General features: G+C 35.4%; 1 protein-coding gene across 5 annotated transcripts in view; it reads left to right on the plus strand.

The window, feature by feature from the left end:
* The window catches only part of CEP350 (centrosomal protein 350), a 150,193-nt gene that overhangs the window by 12,160 nt on the left and 120,043 nt on the right, over positions 1–17,990 (plus strand). For 2 of the 5 annotated variants that reach the window (XM_013064217.2, XM_045074330.1), the window contains exons 2-5: positions 12,931–13,016; positions 14,170–14,216; positions 16,023–16,134; positions 17,376–17,535. In XM_013064217.2, the coding sequence (XP_012919671.1) occupies positions 12,944–13,016; positions 14,170–14,216; positions 16,023–16,134; positions 17,376–17,535 (392 nt within the window). In that variant the 5' untranslated portion in view covers positions 12,931–12,943. Of the gene's footprint in view, positions 1–12,930; positions 13,017–14,169; positions 14,217–16,022; positions 16,135–17,375; positions 17,536–17,990 lie in introns of those variants that run through there. The other 3 variants (XM_045074331.1, XM_045074332.1, XM_045074333.1) reach the window with 2 other exon arrangements.

The raw sequence follows: 17,990 nt of genomic DNA on the forward strand, positions 1-17,990 counted from the left end.
TGAGAAGTTTATAAAGGAAAAAGAGAGGGTGCTGGGTTGTGGGACTTTAGTGTAGTTTTAAGAAAGAAGATTGAGTATACATGATGGTAGGAAAAATCTTGGTGAGAGGAAGAGGCTAGACATACATATACCCAAGGGAAAATGTAACTGATTGTTGAAATTTCTTGAAAGAACTTGGAGATGGGGAGATCTTAAAACAGATAAAGTATTCGCATGGCTTCTTTCCTTTAAAAGTTACTTTTTGTATTCTTTTCCAGTTCTTCCCCTTTATAAACTCTTAGCCTGCATGATAAGTGGGGAAGTTAAATGGTAAATGTAATTCTTTTAAATTTCTTGACTGTTAGTTTTCCCTGAGCCTTTGTGCTTCCCTTATGAGGTATTTGGGTGATACTTCAAAGTTTGGGCTCCTTGTTTGTTAGCAAATAAATAGTTTTTTTGTTTTTTGTTTTTTTTTTTAAGTTGCATACTTGTTTGGTATAAGGTGTTTCTGCTTTTTATGTTTCATCCTAACCAGATTTTTTTATATCATTTTTATAGCTTTAGTGAAATTGTATTTGTTTTCTGTTGACGAGTTAGAGTCATCCTTAGCTAACTTTAGGAAGTTTTTTTTTTTATTGTTTTGAGTGTTTCATACTTTATATAATGTAAATAGAACCATGTCAAATATAGTTTCTTTTTTTAGTCCTTGTGATTTGACTTTAGTCGGAACAAAGCAGCATTGTTCATTTATTCTTCTGGCTTTTTTGCATGAAACAACTTGTTTCTCTACAAGATGCCAGTTAAACTCAACTCACTGTAAAATGGACACTAGAATGAAACTCTTGAGTCACTTAAACGAGTAATAAAAGTATTCTTAATTTTGGGCTGCCTGGGTGATTCAGCCAGTTAAGTGTCCGATTCTTGATTTCAACTCAGGTCATGGTTTTGGTTTTGTGAGATAGAGCTCTGTGTTGAGATCTGCACTGGGCATGAGCCTGCTTGGGATTCTCTTTCTCCCTCTCCTGCTCCTCCACCCCCTCTCTAATTTAAAAAACAAAATGTATTCTTAAGTTCTCTGAAATTTAAGAAGCTTGCAGTACAGTAAGGAGACAAAATGCAATGGAGTGATATAGATTCTCTTACTGACTAATCGTAAGTATGGTCATAAGAGAGGAGTATAGGCAATAATTGATCTGATCTTTTTTTTCTTTTTTTAAAGATTTTTATTTATTTGACAGAGAGAGACACAGCAAGAGAGGGAACACAAGCAGGGGAAGTGGGAGGGAGAGAAGCAGGCTTCCCACCCAATGTAGGACTCAATCCCAGGACCCCGGGGTCATGACCTGAGCTGAAGGCAGACACCCAACGACTGAGCCACCCAGGCGCCCCAATAATTAATCCTTTAAAAACAAATCATGTTGGAAATCCCACATTATCTTGTCCCTTTCCTTCTCCAGCTTTATCTCTTGACATTTTTCCTTTCGGACACATGGGCCTTTTGGTTTCTTAAGCCATGTTGTGTCTTTTTTGTCTCATGGCCATTCCAAATACTGCTTCTACTGCCTGGAAAGCTCTTTCTTGCCCACCTGTATTCATTCTTTAGGTCTTAGATTTGATGACACCTTCCTCTCCATTTCCTAGATTAGATGAATTTCCTTCTGTTACATGCTTCCAGGGCACTTTCCTTTTTTACCCTTAATTATTTTCATCCCATTTGTAATATTTGTTGAATATCAATATTATTGTGGAATATTTACTTCTGAGTAACCCTTTAGATTTCTTTCGCATGGGGGTCGTGTTCCTTTTCACTGCTATATCCCAGTTGCTTAGTACTTTTCATTCCTACTGCATACATGGCCCTCAGCAGATATTTGTTAAATGAGTGGATGGCATGGGTCAGATTGAGGAAAAGGTTTTTTATAAGTGTGGAAGAACAGTTTGGTTCAACACCAAGGAGATTGCTGAAACATCTTACCTGCCGTTTAGAAAGGAGGGTGGAATAAAATGCTTCATCTGTAGACCAATGTGAGGAAGCCCTGTCCTTTTCTGTGAGTTTGATAACAGTCAAGACATGTAGTTTAAATGAGCATTCTCTAAAGAAGTTAAAGTGCATTGAAGTTAATGGAACAGAGGTTCTTTTTTTTTTTTTTTTTTTTAAAGATTTTATTTATTTGACAGACAGAGATCACATTAGGCAGCTAGAGGCAGGCAGAGAGAGTGGGGGAAGCAGGCTCCCCGCTGAGCAGAGAGCCCGATGTGGGGCTCAATCCCAGGACCCTGGGATCTGACCTGAGCCGAAGGCAGAGGCTTTAACCCACTGAGCCACCCAGGCTCCCGATGGAACAGAGGTTCTGAAGAGGATAGAATTGAGGTGAGAAAGCTAAGTGCCTTCTAATGAAGTTATGTGAGAGGACAGGGGATAATGTTAGAAATAGTGGTTGAGTTTACATATTCAAAGAGGCATCATGTGAATGCTTATTAGAGGCTTTCAGAGGTTTGAGAGAGAGAGAGAGATCTAGATTTAATTTCCAGATTTGTTGCTGAATGACCTTGGACTGTTTCCATGGTCTCTCTGATACTGTTTCTTCATCAGTAAAATAGATATATAAATGCTTCTCTTTCACACTTTAAAAACTTTATATAAAAAAACTCACTTGTTTTTAAAAGCATTAGCAAGAAAAAGAAAAACAGAAAAAGGTATGGAGCAGAAGATATGTCCCTCTCTTGGTAGGGAGGGAGAATTTTTGGTTCTCTGGAATTCAGTGTTTAGTGTTTTTATAAACAAAAAAGGAAATGTTAAAGGTCCCCAAAAGCTCATGGTTGTTTTGTTACACACACCCCACTGAGAAAAAGAGCACCAGGATAAGAGCAGAAGAGGACAAGAGAAACCCCAGAGTGGAGCCAGGTCCAGATGGGGGCAGTTTCTCTGTGCAGTATGTTCTTAGGGTCACAGAGAGCAAAAGGCTTTTTTTTTTTTTTTTTTTTTTTTGCTAGAAAAGGAGTGGGAAGAAATGGGAGGAGGGAAAAGGGTAAATAAGGGGTTTTAATGCATAGGGGAAATGGTAGGGTAGTGGTACGTTTTGCACTTTTCTCCTACCCTGTGGCGAGAGTATGTAAGGGAAGGGGGCAGAGAAGAATAAAGATTTCCAGTTGCATTGAACAGAGATTTAGGTAAAGGGGTGGAGTAAAAGGCAAATAAGGGAGAGGATTGTGGGTTGTGATGGAGACTGAAAATAAGATGTGGAAAACACCAGTACTTGGCCCACACAGAAGGAACACAGAAAATGGTAGGTATGATTATTAACTATTAGCTGCGTTCATGGTTACCCCACCGCCCACCATGTTGGGCTCAATCCCAGGGCCCAGGACCTGAGCTGAAGGCAGAGGGCTAACCAACTAAGCCACCCAGGTGTTGCACACTCTGTTACCTTTTTAGAGCCCTTATCATTACACACATACACACACACACGCACACACACACAGCATTCATTCATTCATTCAATAAACATTCCTTGAGCACTTAATGCTCACTCACAATGTTGTGACACACATAAACAAATAGTAGACCATGTGGTAAAGTTATAAAGTTACAAATATCACATGTGTATCAGTCTCTTCACAAGTTTGTATGGTCCTTAAGGACTACATCTTATTTACCTTTCCATCAGCCCAGACCTTCCATGAACAGGAAAACAATTGGCAATGTTGAAAGCTGTTATGATCTCAACTTAAACAGAAAAGAATAGAAGAATCAAAGGCAAGGTTGCCAGTGAAAGGACAAACAGGGGAGGGACTGGGATAAATCAACAGAAGTAACAAGAAACTTAATCACAGAAGCAGAAGAGATAGTTTAAAAAGCCAGGCTGGAAAATACCCCTAAGGAAGGAAAAGGAGGGCTTCTGGGTGGCTCAGTCGGTTGAGCATCTGCCTTTGGCTCAGGCTATCCGGCTCCTTGCTCAGTAGGGATCCTGCTTCTCCCTCTGCCTGCTGCGCCTTCTGCTTGTGCTCTTCTCTCTGACAAACAAATAAATAAAATCTTTAAAAAAAAAAGTTAATGCTATTGGGGAAACAGATGAAGTAGTAATTCAGATAAGGAACGGTTGGGGAAAGATTTATGATAGATGTCATTAACATTTGGACTTGAAGGTTATTATTGCTGGAGAAAATTTAGGAAAAGAAGAAAATTTAGGAAAAGAAGATAGGGAGGTAATGAAAATTTCTGCCATGTTTAGGGAATGAACTCTAGCTATGTCTTTTTTTTTTTAAGATTTTATTTATTTATTTGACAGACAGAGATCACAAGTAGGCAGAGAGGCAGACAGAGAGAAGGGGGAAGCAGGCTCCCCGCTGAGCAGAGAGCCCCGTGTGGGGCTCGATCCCAGGGCTCTGGGATCATGACCTGAGCGGAAGGCAGAGGCTTTAACCCACTGAGCCACCCAGGTGCCCCTCTATAGTATATTTGAAATATATTTCACATGTATTTCTCCTAACTTATTTCCTCTATATGAGTTAGAGGCTGAAATGAGTGACTTCTTGGAATCCTCTTTTTATTTTTAGGATTTTGTCCCTTTTCCCCTTAAATAAAGAGAAATAAAAGGAAGTTTGTTGTAAGACTGCAGAGAGGTCTCAAAGAATGCAGAAGCAGAAAATGAAGTAGTGGTATTATGGGAACTACAAAATGGCTAAGAACAAGGCCACTTTTCCCCTTTTTTTGGGAATCTACATGATCTCTCATTTGTTTTTCTTTGATCTCCATCTTGCTTTTTATCATGATTTTTCAGCTTGACTCCTCACAGCTCATTGACTCAGTTGCTTAACATTCCATTCTAGAATTCTTCAATCTCTTCTTGCCAGGGACTGGATAGGCCACTCTTGAGTTAGTTCTTCACGGTGCTTCAGTCAGCGATAGGGGGAGTGAAGAGTTGTGGATGGGAATGGGGGTGCTTGTTCTTCAGAGAGGGGGCTGTATTTGGGCAGACATAGTGATTGACATCTGTAATACATTCATACACAGTTTCATTTAATCTTTTTGGGAACATTATATGTATATATTTAGTTGCCACACAATGTTACATTAGTTTCAGGTATACAACATAGTGTTTTAAAGATATACTTTGAGATAATTTGTTTTGTGCTGAATAGGAAGGATTGCCATTTGTTTTGGAAAATGTTCAGAGTCCAAGGAGGATATACATGATAAGCATTGAGTTTGGGATAGTGGTTATTACTTCTGGATGGGGGGAGATGGAGATGAGTAGAGGTACACAGGGGACTTCAGCCAAATTTCAGTAGTTTATTTATTTATTTATTTATTTATTAGTAGTTTATTTCTTAAACTAAGAGATGAGTACATAGATGTATATTATTATTTCTTACACCTTTTTTGTATGCCTTAACTATAGTATCTTAAAACACAGTAAAGAAGAAAGTCTAATTTGGGGATGATTGACAATCGTTTAAATTTGGACTTTCACAGATAACAAGTCTTAGAAAATAAAGCAATCTGACATGCTATTGCAAGTTTATTAACCCTTTTGTGAATGTCATAGTTATTGACAGTATGGTTTTAGCTATTCTAATACAGTTAATAAAATAACTTTTAAAATGTCACCTTAATGAGATGATCTAACTCTCAGAAGCATTTATAAGAAAACCATGGCTCTCTGCCATTGTAGAAGTGGAAGGTTGTCACAGACTTATTACTAGATAACAGAATACTTAACTTTTATGAACATGGTATGCTGAGGCCTCCTAATGCAAAATAGTCTCTGTCCCTTCTTTTTCTTCATACCAAATATATAATAGACGTATCCTAATTAATATGGGGTCTTTAAGGATATACTCCCAAGAAGCTTTAACAGATCTCCCCCATAAATCAATGTTTCCTTTTGTGATAATTGTACATGTTTTATGGTATTGTCCAGATTATTGTATTTCTCAGTTATATTATGTATATGTTTACCTCACCTACTTGATTACTGGACTTCTTTGAGAATGTCGTAAAGGCCATGACATCTCTCTCTGGGAAAATGTACATAGGTGATAACATACAGTAATTTTAGAGAGTTTGTAAATTCCTTGAATTTCACTCATGGATCCCTAGGTTAAGAATGCTTACACTGGATTGTGAGGTTGGAGAGTCAGTCAGGGACATTTCATCTTCTTTTCTATAATACATGATACTTTGCACAAGTAGGTACTCAAAAGATGTTAGCATGGGGGTGCCTGGGTGGCTCAGTGGGTTAAAGCCTCTGCCTTTGGCTCCAGTCATGATCTCAGGGTCCTGGGATCGAGCCCTGCATTGGGCTCTCCTCTCAGCGGGGAGCCTGCTTCCTCCTCCTCTCTCTGTCTGCCTCTCTGCCTACTTGTGATCTCTGTCTGTCAAATAAATAAATACATCTTTTTAAAAAAATGTTAGCATGAGGTGATTGATATGCAAGTTTATTCTCCCTATTCTTAGTCTTTTTTTCCCCTTAAGTATTTATTTATTTGAGAGAGAGAGAGAGCACATGTGAGCAAGCACAAGCAGGGGGAGGGGCAGAGGGAGAAGCAGGCTCCCTGCTGAGTAGGAAACCTGATTTAGGATGCAGGATTTGATTCTTGGACCGTGGGATCATGACCTGAGCTGAAGGCAGACACTTAACCAACTGAGCCACCCAGGCGCCCCTCCCTATTCTTAGTCTTAACAAAGGTTATTACACTGGATTAAAAAGTTATATTTTCCGTATACAGGATATGTCTAAAATAAAGTATCCCAGAAAGCTTAGAATGAACGGATACTGCAGGTATAATAGAATAAAGCAATACTTGCTTTTTATTAATAGCATACAAAATAGAATTGAATACTAAAGTATAGTTCTCTACAGACAATGATTGTCATTTTTTATTCAAGAAATATAAAAACGACATGACAATATAATAACCATGAACCTTTATGTACTAAATAATCCTATTGAGCTATGTAAACATTAATTTAATATGAAGAGAAGGAGACAAAAAGTAGTCATGGTAGTTTTTTGTCTGCCTTTCTTAATTCTTGAGAGATTAGGCAAAAGAGAATGCACAAATATCCAATAAATCCAAAATTCCCATATGGATATAGAATAAAGTTGTCATGTTGCCTTTTAAAACATTTAACAGGGAAGGTAAGTTTCATTATTTCCCAGTAAACGATCTTGAATAAGTTTAATCTGTTTGATTTAGTCATCTCAAAGTGGTTATAAAAGGCATTTTATAGATTGAGATTTATACTTTAAAGATAGTAAGAGTTTTGACAGATTAGATTCTTCTTTCTATGAGGAGATTTTTTTTGGTGTACTTTTTCCTCAATTTTTCTATTTTTAGAGAAAATGGTGATTTTTACATATATATTCTTATATAAAGATAAAAATATAAAGAACTGGGGGCACTTGGGTCGCTCAGTGGGTTAAAGCCTCTGCCTTTGGCTCAGGTCATGATCTCAGGGTCCTGAGATAGAGCCCCATATCGGGCTCTCTGCTCAGCGGGGGAGCCTGCTTTCTCCTCTCTCTCTGCCTGCCTCTCTGCCTACTTGTGATCTCTTGTTTGTCAAGTAAATAAATAATATCTTTAAAAAAGAACATAAAGAACTGTCCTACTTAAATAGATTCTATTTATAACAGAATTCTATTCTATTCTGTTCCTCATGTCTGAATTATCTTTTCGTGTCCTTTGCCCATCTGCCTACCACAATCATCATGTTTTTCTTACCAATTTGACGAGTTCTTTACATTATGAACATATGACCTTTGTCACATTTGATAAAATAATTTTCTCCAATCACTGTTAACAAAGGCAGTTCAGTATGTTGTATATTAAAGAACCCTAGATTAATAGATTCTATTAATAATACTTCTTAGGTATAGGATAACCTGGGATTTTGAAAGGTAAGATATTGTAAAACCGACATTCATGAGATTGGGCATATTACAGAAGTGAATTATAATTATAAACCTAAATCAGGCATGTTATTGGAAAATACTTTTATTTTTTTTATTTTTTTTTAAAGTGTATTTTTTTTAATTTTTTTTAAGATTTTATTTATTTATTTGACAGAGAGAGATTACAAGTAGGCAGAGAGGCAGGCAGAGAGATAGAGAGGAGGAAGCAGGTTCCCTGCCGAGCAGAGAGCCCGATGCGGGACTCGATCCCAGGACCCTGAGATCATGACCTGAGCCGAAGGCAGTGGCTTAACCCACTGAGCCACCCAGGCGCCCTGGAAAATACTTTTAATTGATGTATAATGTACATTGAAAAAGCATGTAAATGTACAGCTTGATGGAAGTCTCTTAAACTGAACACACTGATGTAATCAGCACCCATATCAACAAACAATATTATCAGTACCTCAAAGGCCCTTCCTTGCTCCAATTCTAGTCACCACCCTCCTGCCCAAACTGTATGTAACCACTATTCTAACACCATAGATTACTTTTGTCTGTTTGATACTTTATAAAATGGAATTATACAGCATGTACACTTGTTTCTGGCATTCTTCATCTAACATATTTGTAGCATGTAGTTCTAATTCGTTCATCCTCATATTAAATATACTATAATTTATAAGATGAAATTTTACATAAATGAAACACTCCTGATAATTGAGTCATTTGCATTTGATGATGATTAACCATTAAGAAGGTTTTTATTTTGAAATAGATAGAAATGCATTTCTTATCAGCACTGGCCCCTGAATATAGAGATTATGGACATATATGTGATTTTTGGTATGTTTCTCTTCATTGGGAAATTGAGAATTACTATATATTTTAGCATTTATTTTAGTTTCAAAGCAAAGAGAGTTTTGCTCAAAACTTTTGCCAAATGGTTGACAAATTATTTAGTAATATGGAATAACTCATGTTTGTTATTTTGATAGTTCACTAGGCCAAAATTATCTTTATGAGAAGGAAAGTAAAATGAGTTAATTTTTTGAGCTATGTGGGCATCACTGATGGAAGTTTTTATGGTTGGAAAAATTTTAAACTATTGGCATATATGGTGATTTTAATTTTTCTATGATTCATATCTGTTTCTAAAACTTAGATTGACATTTCTTAGAAACATGTTGTAGAATTTATGACATATTTTATTTTTAGAACATTTTTAAAGTTTTTTTAAAAGAAATTTTATTTTATTTTAAGGATTTTATTTATTTATTTGAGAGAGAGGGAATGAGAGAGAGAGAACATGAGAGTGGAGACTCCCTGCAAGCAGTGAACTTAATTCAGGGCTTGATCCGGGAGTCCAGGATCATGACCTGAGCTGAAGGCAGTTGCTTAACCATCTGAGCCACCCCAGGTGCCCTAAAAGAAATTTTAAAATGATTATTTACTGTGGGTGAAATTAACTCCCCTAAAAATTAATTATGCCTTCAGTTTTATTTGTTTGTATTTTAGTAGGTAGGTTTTTCTTTAAATTTCTTTAAATTTTCTTAAAATTTCCTTAAATTTTCTTAAAATAAATTTCTTTAAATTTTTTCTTTTTTAAAAAATTTTTTATTTTTTATAAACATATATAACTTTTTTTCTTTTAACTTGTATTTTAGTAGGTAGGTTTTTCTTTAAATTTCATTAAATTTAAATTAAATTTCTTTAGTAGGTAGGTTTTTCTTTAAATTTCTTTAAAATTTTCTTTAAATTTTTCTTTAAATTTTAAATTAAATTTTCTTTAAATCTTTAAAAAAGATTTTATCTTAGAGAGAGAGAGAGCACAAGCATGAGGGGAAGCAGAGGGAGAGGGAAAGAGAGAGTCTCAAGCAGACTCCATGCTGAGCACATAGCCTAACATGGGGCTTGATTCCATGACCCCGAGATCATGAGCCCCACCAAAAGCAAGAGTCAGTGGCTTAATCGACTGAGCCTCCCAGATATCCCATCTTTTCCTTAAATTTAAATTAGGTTCTTTAATATACAACATACTGAACTGCCTTTGAAAACCGTGGTTGAAGAAAATTATTTTTATCAAATGTGACAAAGATCATATATTCATAATGTAAAGAACTCATCAAATTGATAAGAAAAACATGATGATCCTGGTAGGTAGGTGGGCAAAAGACATGAAAAGATAATTCACACATGAAGAACTAAGATTGAGATCTATGGCAGAGATCTGTGGCTAACAGATCTATCCTAGCAATTTATTAAATTCAAATTAAAACAACCATTTTCTTCCTATTAAATGAGTAAAAGTAAATAGAATAGATATAATGCTCAATATTAAAAGAGGTTAATGAAAAACTAGTAGGCTCATTGTAAATAAGAACAGTTGTAAATTATAAATTGGAAAACAGTTTAACATTGGATCTCAAGAGCAGCATGTTCTTCATATTCTTTAGTTTGTTTTTTTGTAGATCCTGTTTGTAGGATCCCCTGTTTTTTATAGATCCCCTTTGTAGATCCTGTTCTAGATAAATAAGCAAAAATTCACAGATACAAATATGTTCATTTTAGTGTTACTTGTAATAGATAAAATAAGGCAGAATATTGTACTGGTAATCTGTTGCTGTGTAACTCCAGAGAACAAGCAATGCCTTTTGTGACCTACACTTAAAAGTCACATATTGTCACTTCTATGACATTTGATTTGTTAAAAGTGTATCCCTAAGTCCAGCTTATATTTAATGGAAGAAAAATTAATCTCTACTTCAATAAAGGAGTATCATAGAATTTATGAATATATTTAAAAACTACCACAAACATCTAGCAGTAGGACACAAAAATAAAAATTTTTTTAATCTTTACTCAAATTAGAGTAAAAAAAAGAAAATTAGGAAAAAGAGACTATGCAAAATAGCTTAATGATCATTTTAAGATTTGGGGACTAGGAATGAGTTTCCTTGCCTGTATTTTCCAAACTTTCAGTGTTTTGTGAGTTTTATAACAGAGTAATTCTATATTCATAGGATAAAATGACTATTACCAAGCTGTCTAGTCAGCTTAAGCAGATGATGATCTTTCTCTTTGAGTCATGATATAATTTTTTCTTTTATTTTTTTGTGATAGAATACACAACATAAAATGTACCACCTTAACCATTTTCAGTGTATAATTTAGTGGTATTAAATAATTTATAGCATTCAAAACCACAATGAGATACCACCTCACACCAGTCAGAATGGCTAAAATTAACCAGTCAGGAAATGACGGATGCTGGCAAGAATGCAGAGAAAGGGGAACCCTCCTACATTGTTGGTAGGAATACAAGCTGGTGCAACCACTCTGGAAAACAGTATGGAGGTTCCTCAAAAAGTTGAAAATAGAGCTACCCTATGACCCAGCAATTGCACTACTGGTTATTTACCCTAAAGATACAAACATAGTGATCCGAAGGGCACCCAAATGTTTATAGCAGCAATGTCCACAATAGCCTAAGTATGGAAAGAACCTAGATGTCCATCGACAGATGAATAGATAAAGAAGATGTGGTATATATACACAGTGGGATACTATGGAGCCATCAAAAGAAATGAAATCTTGCCATTTGCAATGACATGGATGGAACTAGAGGGTATTATGCTTAGCGAAATAAGTCAGCTGGAGAAAGACAACTATCATATGATCTCCTTGATAGGAGGAAGTGGAAATGCAATGTGTGGGGTTTGAGGGGTAGGAAAAGAATAAATGGAACAAGATGGGATTGGGAGGGAGACAAACCATAATAGACTCTTAATGTTACAAAACAAACTGAGGGTGGCTGGGGGAAGGGGGGTAGGGAGAGGGTAGTGGGGTTATGGACATTGGGGAGAGTATGTGCTATGCTGAGTGCTGTGAAGTGTGTAAACCTGGTGATTCACAGACCTGTACCCCTGGGGCTAAGAATACATTATATGTTTATAAAAAATTATAAAAAAAATTTATAGCATTGTGCAGCCATCATCACCATCCGTCTTGGATCACTTTCTGTCTTGTAAAACTGAATTCTATACCCATTAAGCAGTAGCTCCCTGTTTCCCCCCTTCCCCAGCTCTTGGCAACCACTGTTTTTTTCCCTATGATTTTGACTACTCTATGTGTCTTATAGAAGTGGAATCATATAGTATTCGGCTTTGTAACTGGCTTGTCTCAGTTGGTTGATGTCTCAAAGTTCACCTGTATTATATATAGCATATGGCAGAATTTTCCACTTAATGCTGAATAATGTTCCATTGTATGTATGTACCACATTTTATGTGTATCTTTTCATCTGTTGATGGACAGTTTTGTTACTTTCACTTTTTGACTATTGTGAACAATGCTGCTGTGAACATGGATGTACAAATGTCTCTGATACCCTGTTTTCATTTGTTTTGTGCTGAATCATGTGGTTAATTCTATTTTTAATTTTTTGAGGAACTGCTATACTGTTTTCCATAGAACCTGTATCATTTTACCTTCCCACCAACAGTGCACAAGAGTTACAGTTTCTCCACATCAACATTTGTTATTTTCTGTTGTTGTTTGTTTCTTTGTTTGTTTTTGGGTATCCTAGTTGGTGTGAGGTGGTCATGATAGACTTCTTCTTCTTTTTTTTTTTTTTTTTAAATTTTTATTTATTTATTTATTTTAAATTTTTTATTTTTTATAAACATATATTTTTATCCCCAGGGGTACAGGTCTGTGAATCACCAGGTTTACACACTTCACAGCACTCACCAAAGCACATACCCTCCCCAATGTCCATAATCCCACCCCCTTCTCCCAAACCCCCTCCCCCCAGCAACCCTCAGTTTGTTTTGTGAGGTCATGATAGACTTCTTAATGATTTAGTTTTCCAAGGAAAAATAAAGTTAGTAGATTATAAGGAACTCTGGAAGGCATAAAGATAACTTGTAGAGTTGACAATAATTTAGATAAATCTTTTTCTGACTTTCATGAAAGTTAAGATAAATGAGAGTATTTTCTTTACTAATATCCTAATATTGATGTTTAATGAATGCTGATGATATGATTGTAGGTAAATTGGCAGGATGAGGAGCAGCAAATCAAAAGAGGTGCCTTTACCAAATCCAAGGAACTCTCAAAGCAAGGATACTGTTCAAGGTATGATTTATTTTCTTTAAACTTTAGAACTTAATGCCTGCCTTTGCTTTATAAAGTGGATAATTTTTTAGGTTCAGTTGGCTTTAAATATGCAAAGTACCTCATCTTCAGAGGTGTCCTGTGGCAAACTTATAAAGGGAGACATTAAAAAGAATCAGTATATATAGAATTAGTTTTACACAGCTTCTTGGAAATTCTGATTAATGTCAACAAATGTAATATAGCTTCTAATACAGTTTTAGACTATAAAGATAAGAGAAGAAAAATCACAGATAAGAAAAGGCAAAGTCTAATTGAACTGTTTTTTTTTTTTTAATGATACATCAAGGGTTACTTTAATTAGGACATGATATATTTTGAGATGCATTGACAAACTAGAGTATATCTGGAGGAAGATTATTGGGTTTATGAGGGATCTGGAAATCATGTCACATGAGGAATATTTGGAGGGAATGAAATTGTTTATTCTAGAGAAAGATGATTTAAGGGAACTAGGTGGCCTTGTACTATTTGAAGGGCTCTTATCTGAAAGACTCGATTTTACCTTTGTTTCTACTGGTAGATTGAGGTCTGGAGTAGTTTTTAATCTTTTAAACATCATGACTGTGAAATACACTACAATACAAAATTTCGTGTTTAGGTCACTGGAGTAAATTGAGGATACTGTCTGTTGTTGGAGTTGTCTGATGCAGCTGTGAATGGGGATGTCATCCTAAGAATTAATAGGATCAGTGTCTAATACAACTCTAAACCATATACTAGGAAGCTTGGCTTTATAGAATGGGAAAAGTACCATTTTTTTTAAGGTATTATTTGTTTATTTGACACAGAGAGAGATCACAAGTAGGCAGAGAGGAGGCAGCAGAGAGAAAAGGGGAAGTAGGCTCCCCACTGAGCAAAGAGCCCGATGCGGGGCTCGATCCTAGGACCCTGAAATCATGACCTGAGCCGAAGGCGGAGGCCCAACCCACTGAGCCACCCAGGCGCCCCAAGTACCATGTTTTGGTTCAGTATAATAAAGCATTTGCTGAGAAATAGTTCTGCCTAATAAAATGGTTCTCATAATTTTGAGTGCATTTAGGAGCTTACTGAAATGCAGATTTTGAGGACTACTTTTAGAGATTCTGATTCAGTAAATATCAATGTTTCCCAGCAGATATAACCACATCGTGGGATGCACTTTCTCAGACTAAGGCTGCTGTAAGTAGTTAGAGTTTCCATTTATTTCTTTCTGGTTTAAAATTGATTTCCTGTTAAAATTGAATAGATTAAGTTTTTTTCTATAGTACTTTTTCATAGGAAAATAAAGAATTTAGTAAGAAGTTAAGTACCGTTTATTACAAAATGAACATTAAGGATGACTATTAAATAGGACAGGGATAATCAAGACACTACTTTTGATTTGTACTATTTATTTTCCTTTAATAAATTTGTTCATTTGGCTTATTGAATTGAAGATTTAAAACAAAATGAATTTGGGAATGTGGGGTTATGTCTGTGTAGAAAGCTCAGGGTCAGAGAGGAAATGAAAGGAAACAGCTTCTTTAATGGACTAGGAGTGACCTCTTTTGTGGCAATGACAGACTGCTTTCTCTCAATACAGCTGAAGAATGACTATAGGCAACCTGTTGTCATTTGTGTTCTGTCCAGTCTTGTCTGGAGTTTAGGAATCCAAATTTGGCAAGTGATACATAGTCTCTTTGAGGGGAGATTCTTTCCTTTTTCTTTTCGTTTTCATTTGCTCTCTAAAAAAATTACTCTCCTAATATCTCCTTGCTTGTTTTCTTTTTTTCCTACCTGACTTTGAGTCACTATTTCTTTACGTTATGAATATGGTATTTTCTGCTTCCTAATCTTTTGAACTGGTATGAAAATGGATCTGGAAAAGGTACTATAACCTAGATTTGGTCATAATGTAGGGTCAAATGTACATTATATATATTCTCTCTCTCTTCTACATGAGCATTATGTATCTACAATGTAGAAATAGTTTTTATCCCCAGCTTAATTTAGAGTTAACCTAATTTGGAGCTGAATTGTTAATTTTCATTTTCTAAAACTATTGTGTTTTTAGAAATTATTTTTAAGGATGATAATGGGGCTTATAATATAAATGGGAGAAAAATCCTGATACAGATTATGAAGATTTATTTCATTTTTTGAGTACATTGTACCACAAAAATCTGAGAGAAGATAAATTAGAATTTTATACAAAGTGTTTATCTCTATGTGGTGGGATTTTGATGATTTTAATTTTATTTTTTATGCCTTTTCTGTTTTCCAAGTTTTATAAGCATATAATTAGGGAAAAATGCTTTATTAAATAATGTAAGAACATTGGTGGATTTACCCTAAATTGACTTACATGATAAAGTGTATGGAAACCTGAGTTTTCTATCTTACGAATTTTATCTTTATTGTGAAACTTACAGGCATAAGACTGTTATGCCTATAACATAAGCTATTCGAACAGTTGTAAATTTTAATCCATCTGAATTATTCTTATCTAATTTTTGTGTGCAAAATGCACAGGATATATAGCATAATGATATATGACCTATAATGTCAGAAAATGTACTGCTTGCTTAAAAAAAAACCCCAGCAATAAAAAAAAAGGTCAAAAAGACAAATAGAAACTTTTCAATACTCTTCAGAATCTTTTTGATTTTCTTGTCCAAATCTGGGCAGTATTGTACCACTTCTTACTATAGGTGAAGTAGCAAGTAATGAAAAAAATTAATATTGAAAAAAGGCATTCCTGAGTTGTTTTGACTTTGGAGAAAAGTACTGGACAATAGAATTTAAATAACTGTAAATTGGGGCGCCTGGCTGACACAGTCAGTAGAACATGCAACTCTTGATCTCAGGGTCATGAGTTCAAGCTCCACATTGGGCATAGAGTTTACATTTAAAAAAGTAAAAAATAAAAAATTAACTATGTAAATAAATGGTAGCTGGTTTATTTACAGAATTAACCTCTTTATTGTGATGATGTTTAAACTTTAGCTGAGACACATTGAAAACAAATTAGAAGTAACCCCTACAAGTACAGCTGTGTTTGATTCTGTCATGGATACCAAGAAATCTGCAAGTGCTACCCGAAAAATAAGTAGAAAAGGTATGTATAAAGTTACTTGCAAAGATACAAATATAGATGTTAATTTTGTTTCAATTTAATTTCTTTTTACAGTCCCTCATATTTGCTAGCTCTTTAATCAGAGATGATATCTCATCAACATTTAGTTTTTTTGTCTTTGGTACTGAGTAGTCATGAAGCAACCTCATGTTCAGTGACTGTAGATGATGTTTTCACGTCTTTCTTTTTTTAAGATTTTTAAGTTTATTCAGAGCGTGAGAATGAGCAGGGGGAGGGGCAGAGGCAGAGGGAGAGAATCTCAAGCATGGAGCCCATTATGGGCCTTGATCTCACAACCCTGAGATCGTGACCTGAGCTGAAATCGAGACTCGGATGCTTATCCGACTGAACCACCCAAGTGCCCCATGTTTTCACCATCTTTTCTTTCTTTCTTACTTCCTTTTTTTTTTTTTTTTTTTAAGATTTTATTTATTTGACTAAGAGCGAGACAGTGAGAGAGGGAACACAAATGGGGCAAAGGGGGGCAGTGAGAGAGGGAGAGGCAGGCTTCCCGCTGAGCAGGGAGCCCGATATGGGGCTCGGTCCCAGGACTGTGGGGTCATGACCTGAGCTGAAGGCACACTCTCAACGACTGAGCCTACCAGGTGCCCCTTCACCATATTTTCAACAGGGACTTTATCATTACTACACCTTTGACAGTGACTTTTCATTGGTTTTTAGTGATGAGAATTTGATTTTAAGTGTTTGAAATTATATATGTCTTTCTTTAAATTCACAGATCTGTCAACCTTGAGATTGTTGACTTCGTGAATTTTACATATTTTAGGGAGTTTTAAATCATAATTGGAGTATTTAACAGATACTGTCATAAATTGACAAAATGCAAATACTTTCTTTGATTACCTGTCATGTATGTAATTTTGTAGTTCCTTAATTAGTGGTCTAAAACCTAGAGGTTAGTACTAAAGTAAAACTAATTTTTTTTTTAACCTGTGAATCTGGTGGGTTTTACTTGATAATTCTTTTTTTTAAGTGAGTGTCAGCCTTTAACAAAAAATAATTTTGTATGTGGAGTTTTTCATTGTTTGTTCAGAATAGTTTTTTCTTTATAGATTGAGTAAATAATTTAACCTGAATGTTTCCTATCTACTTACAGAATATCCAACTAGAGATGCCAGAAATGATAGATACCTGTTATTTTCACAAATACTAGTCAAATTCAGAGGCAGTAGTATGTTCTTACACATTTTCTTTTTCTTCAGATGGTAGATACCTGGATGATTCTTGGGCTAATGCTCCAACTTCTAAATCTTCTAAATCACGAAAAGAGAAATCTCGGAGTCCTCTCAGAGTTACCACCTTGGAGAGTAACGTAAAGAAAAATAACCGTGTGGAGTTTCGTGAACCTTTGGTTTCTTACAGGTTAGTGATTAAAAACAAATTATTAAATAGGATTAGCCTGTAATATTTACAAAAGGATTATGGTTTATTTTCTGAGTTTTTCATAGCACTCTGGCTCTAACATTACTACCTTTTTCATTTTCCAAAAAGATAAAACAAAAATGTTTTATATTCTGAAATACTAACTTTCTACTCTTTCACAGATTGACTATTTGTGGGGGAAGAAGTAGTGGCTCAGGCTACTACCATTGTAATATATATGTTCCCTGTAGACAGATTATTCAGTCTCTGGAAGTACAGATTTTTTTTTTTTTCTTAATTTCTCAGATTAGGTGTTGTGCATATGGACTTTTTATAGCTCAGTTTTCTTCTTCTTTTTTTTTGTTTTTGTTTTGGTAGCATTAATCAGTTACCTAAAATTTCTTTCCTAGTGAGAATGTGAGTTTTATTGTTTCACTTTGTTGTTTGTGGCTCCT

Source organism: Mustela putorius, unplaced genomic scaffold, assembly GCF_011764305.1.
Source record: "Mustela putorius furo isolate JIRA1106 unplaced genomic scaffold, ASM1176430v1.1 tig00537335_pilon_pilon_pilon, whole genome shotgun sequence".
Taxonomy (NCBI): Eukaryota; Metazoa; Chordata; class Mammalia; order Carnivora; family Mustelidae; genus Mustela; species Mustela putorius.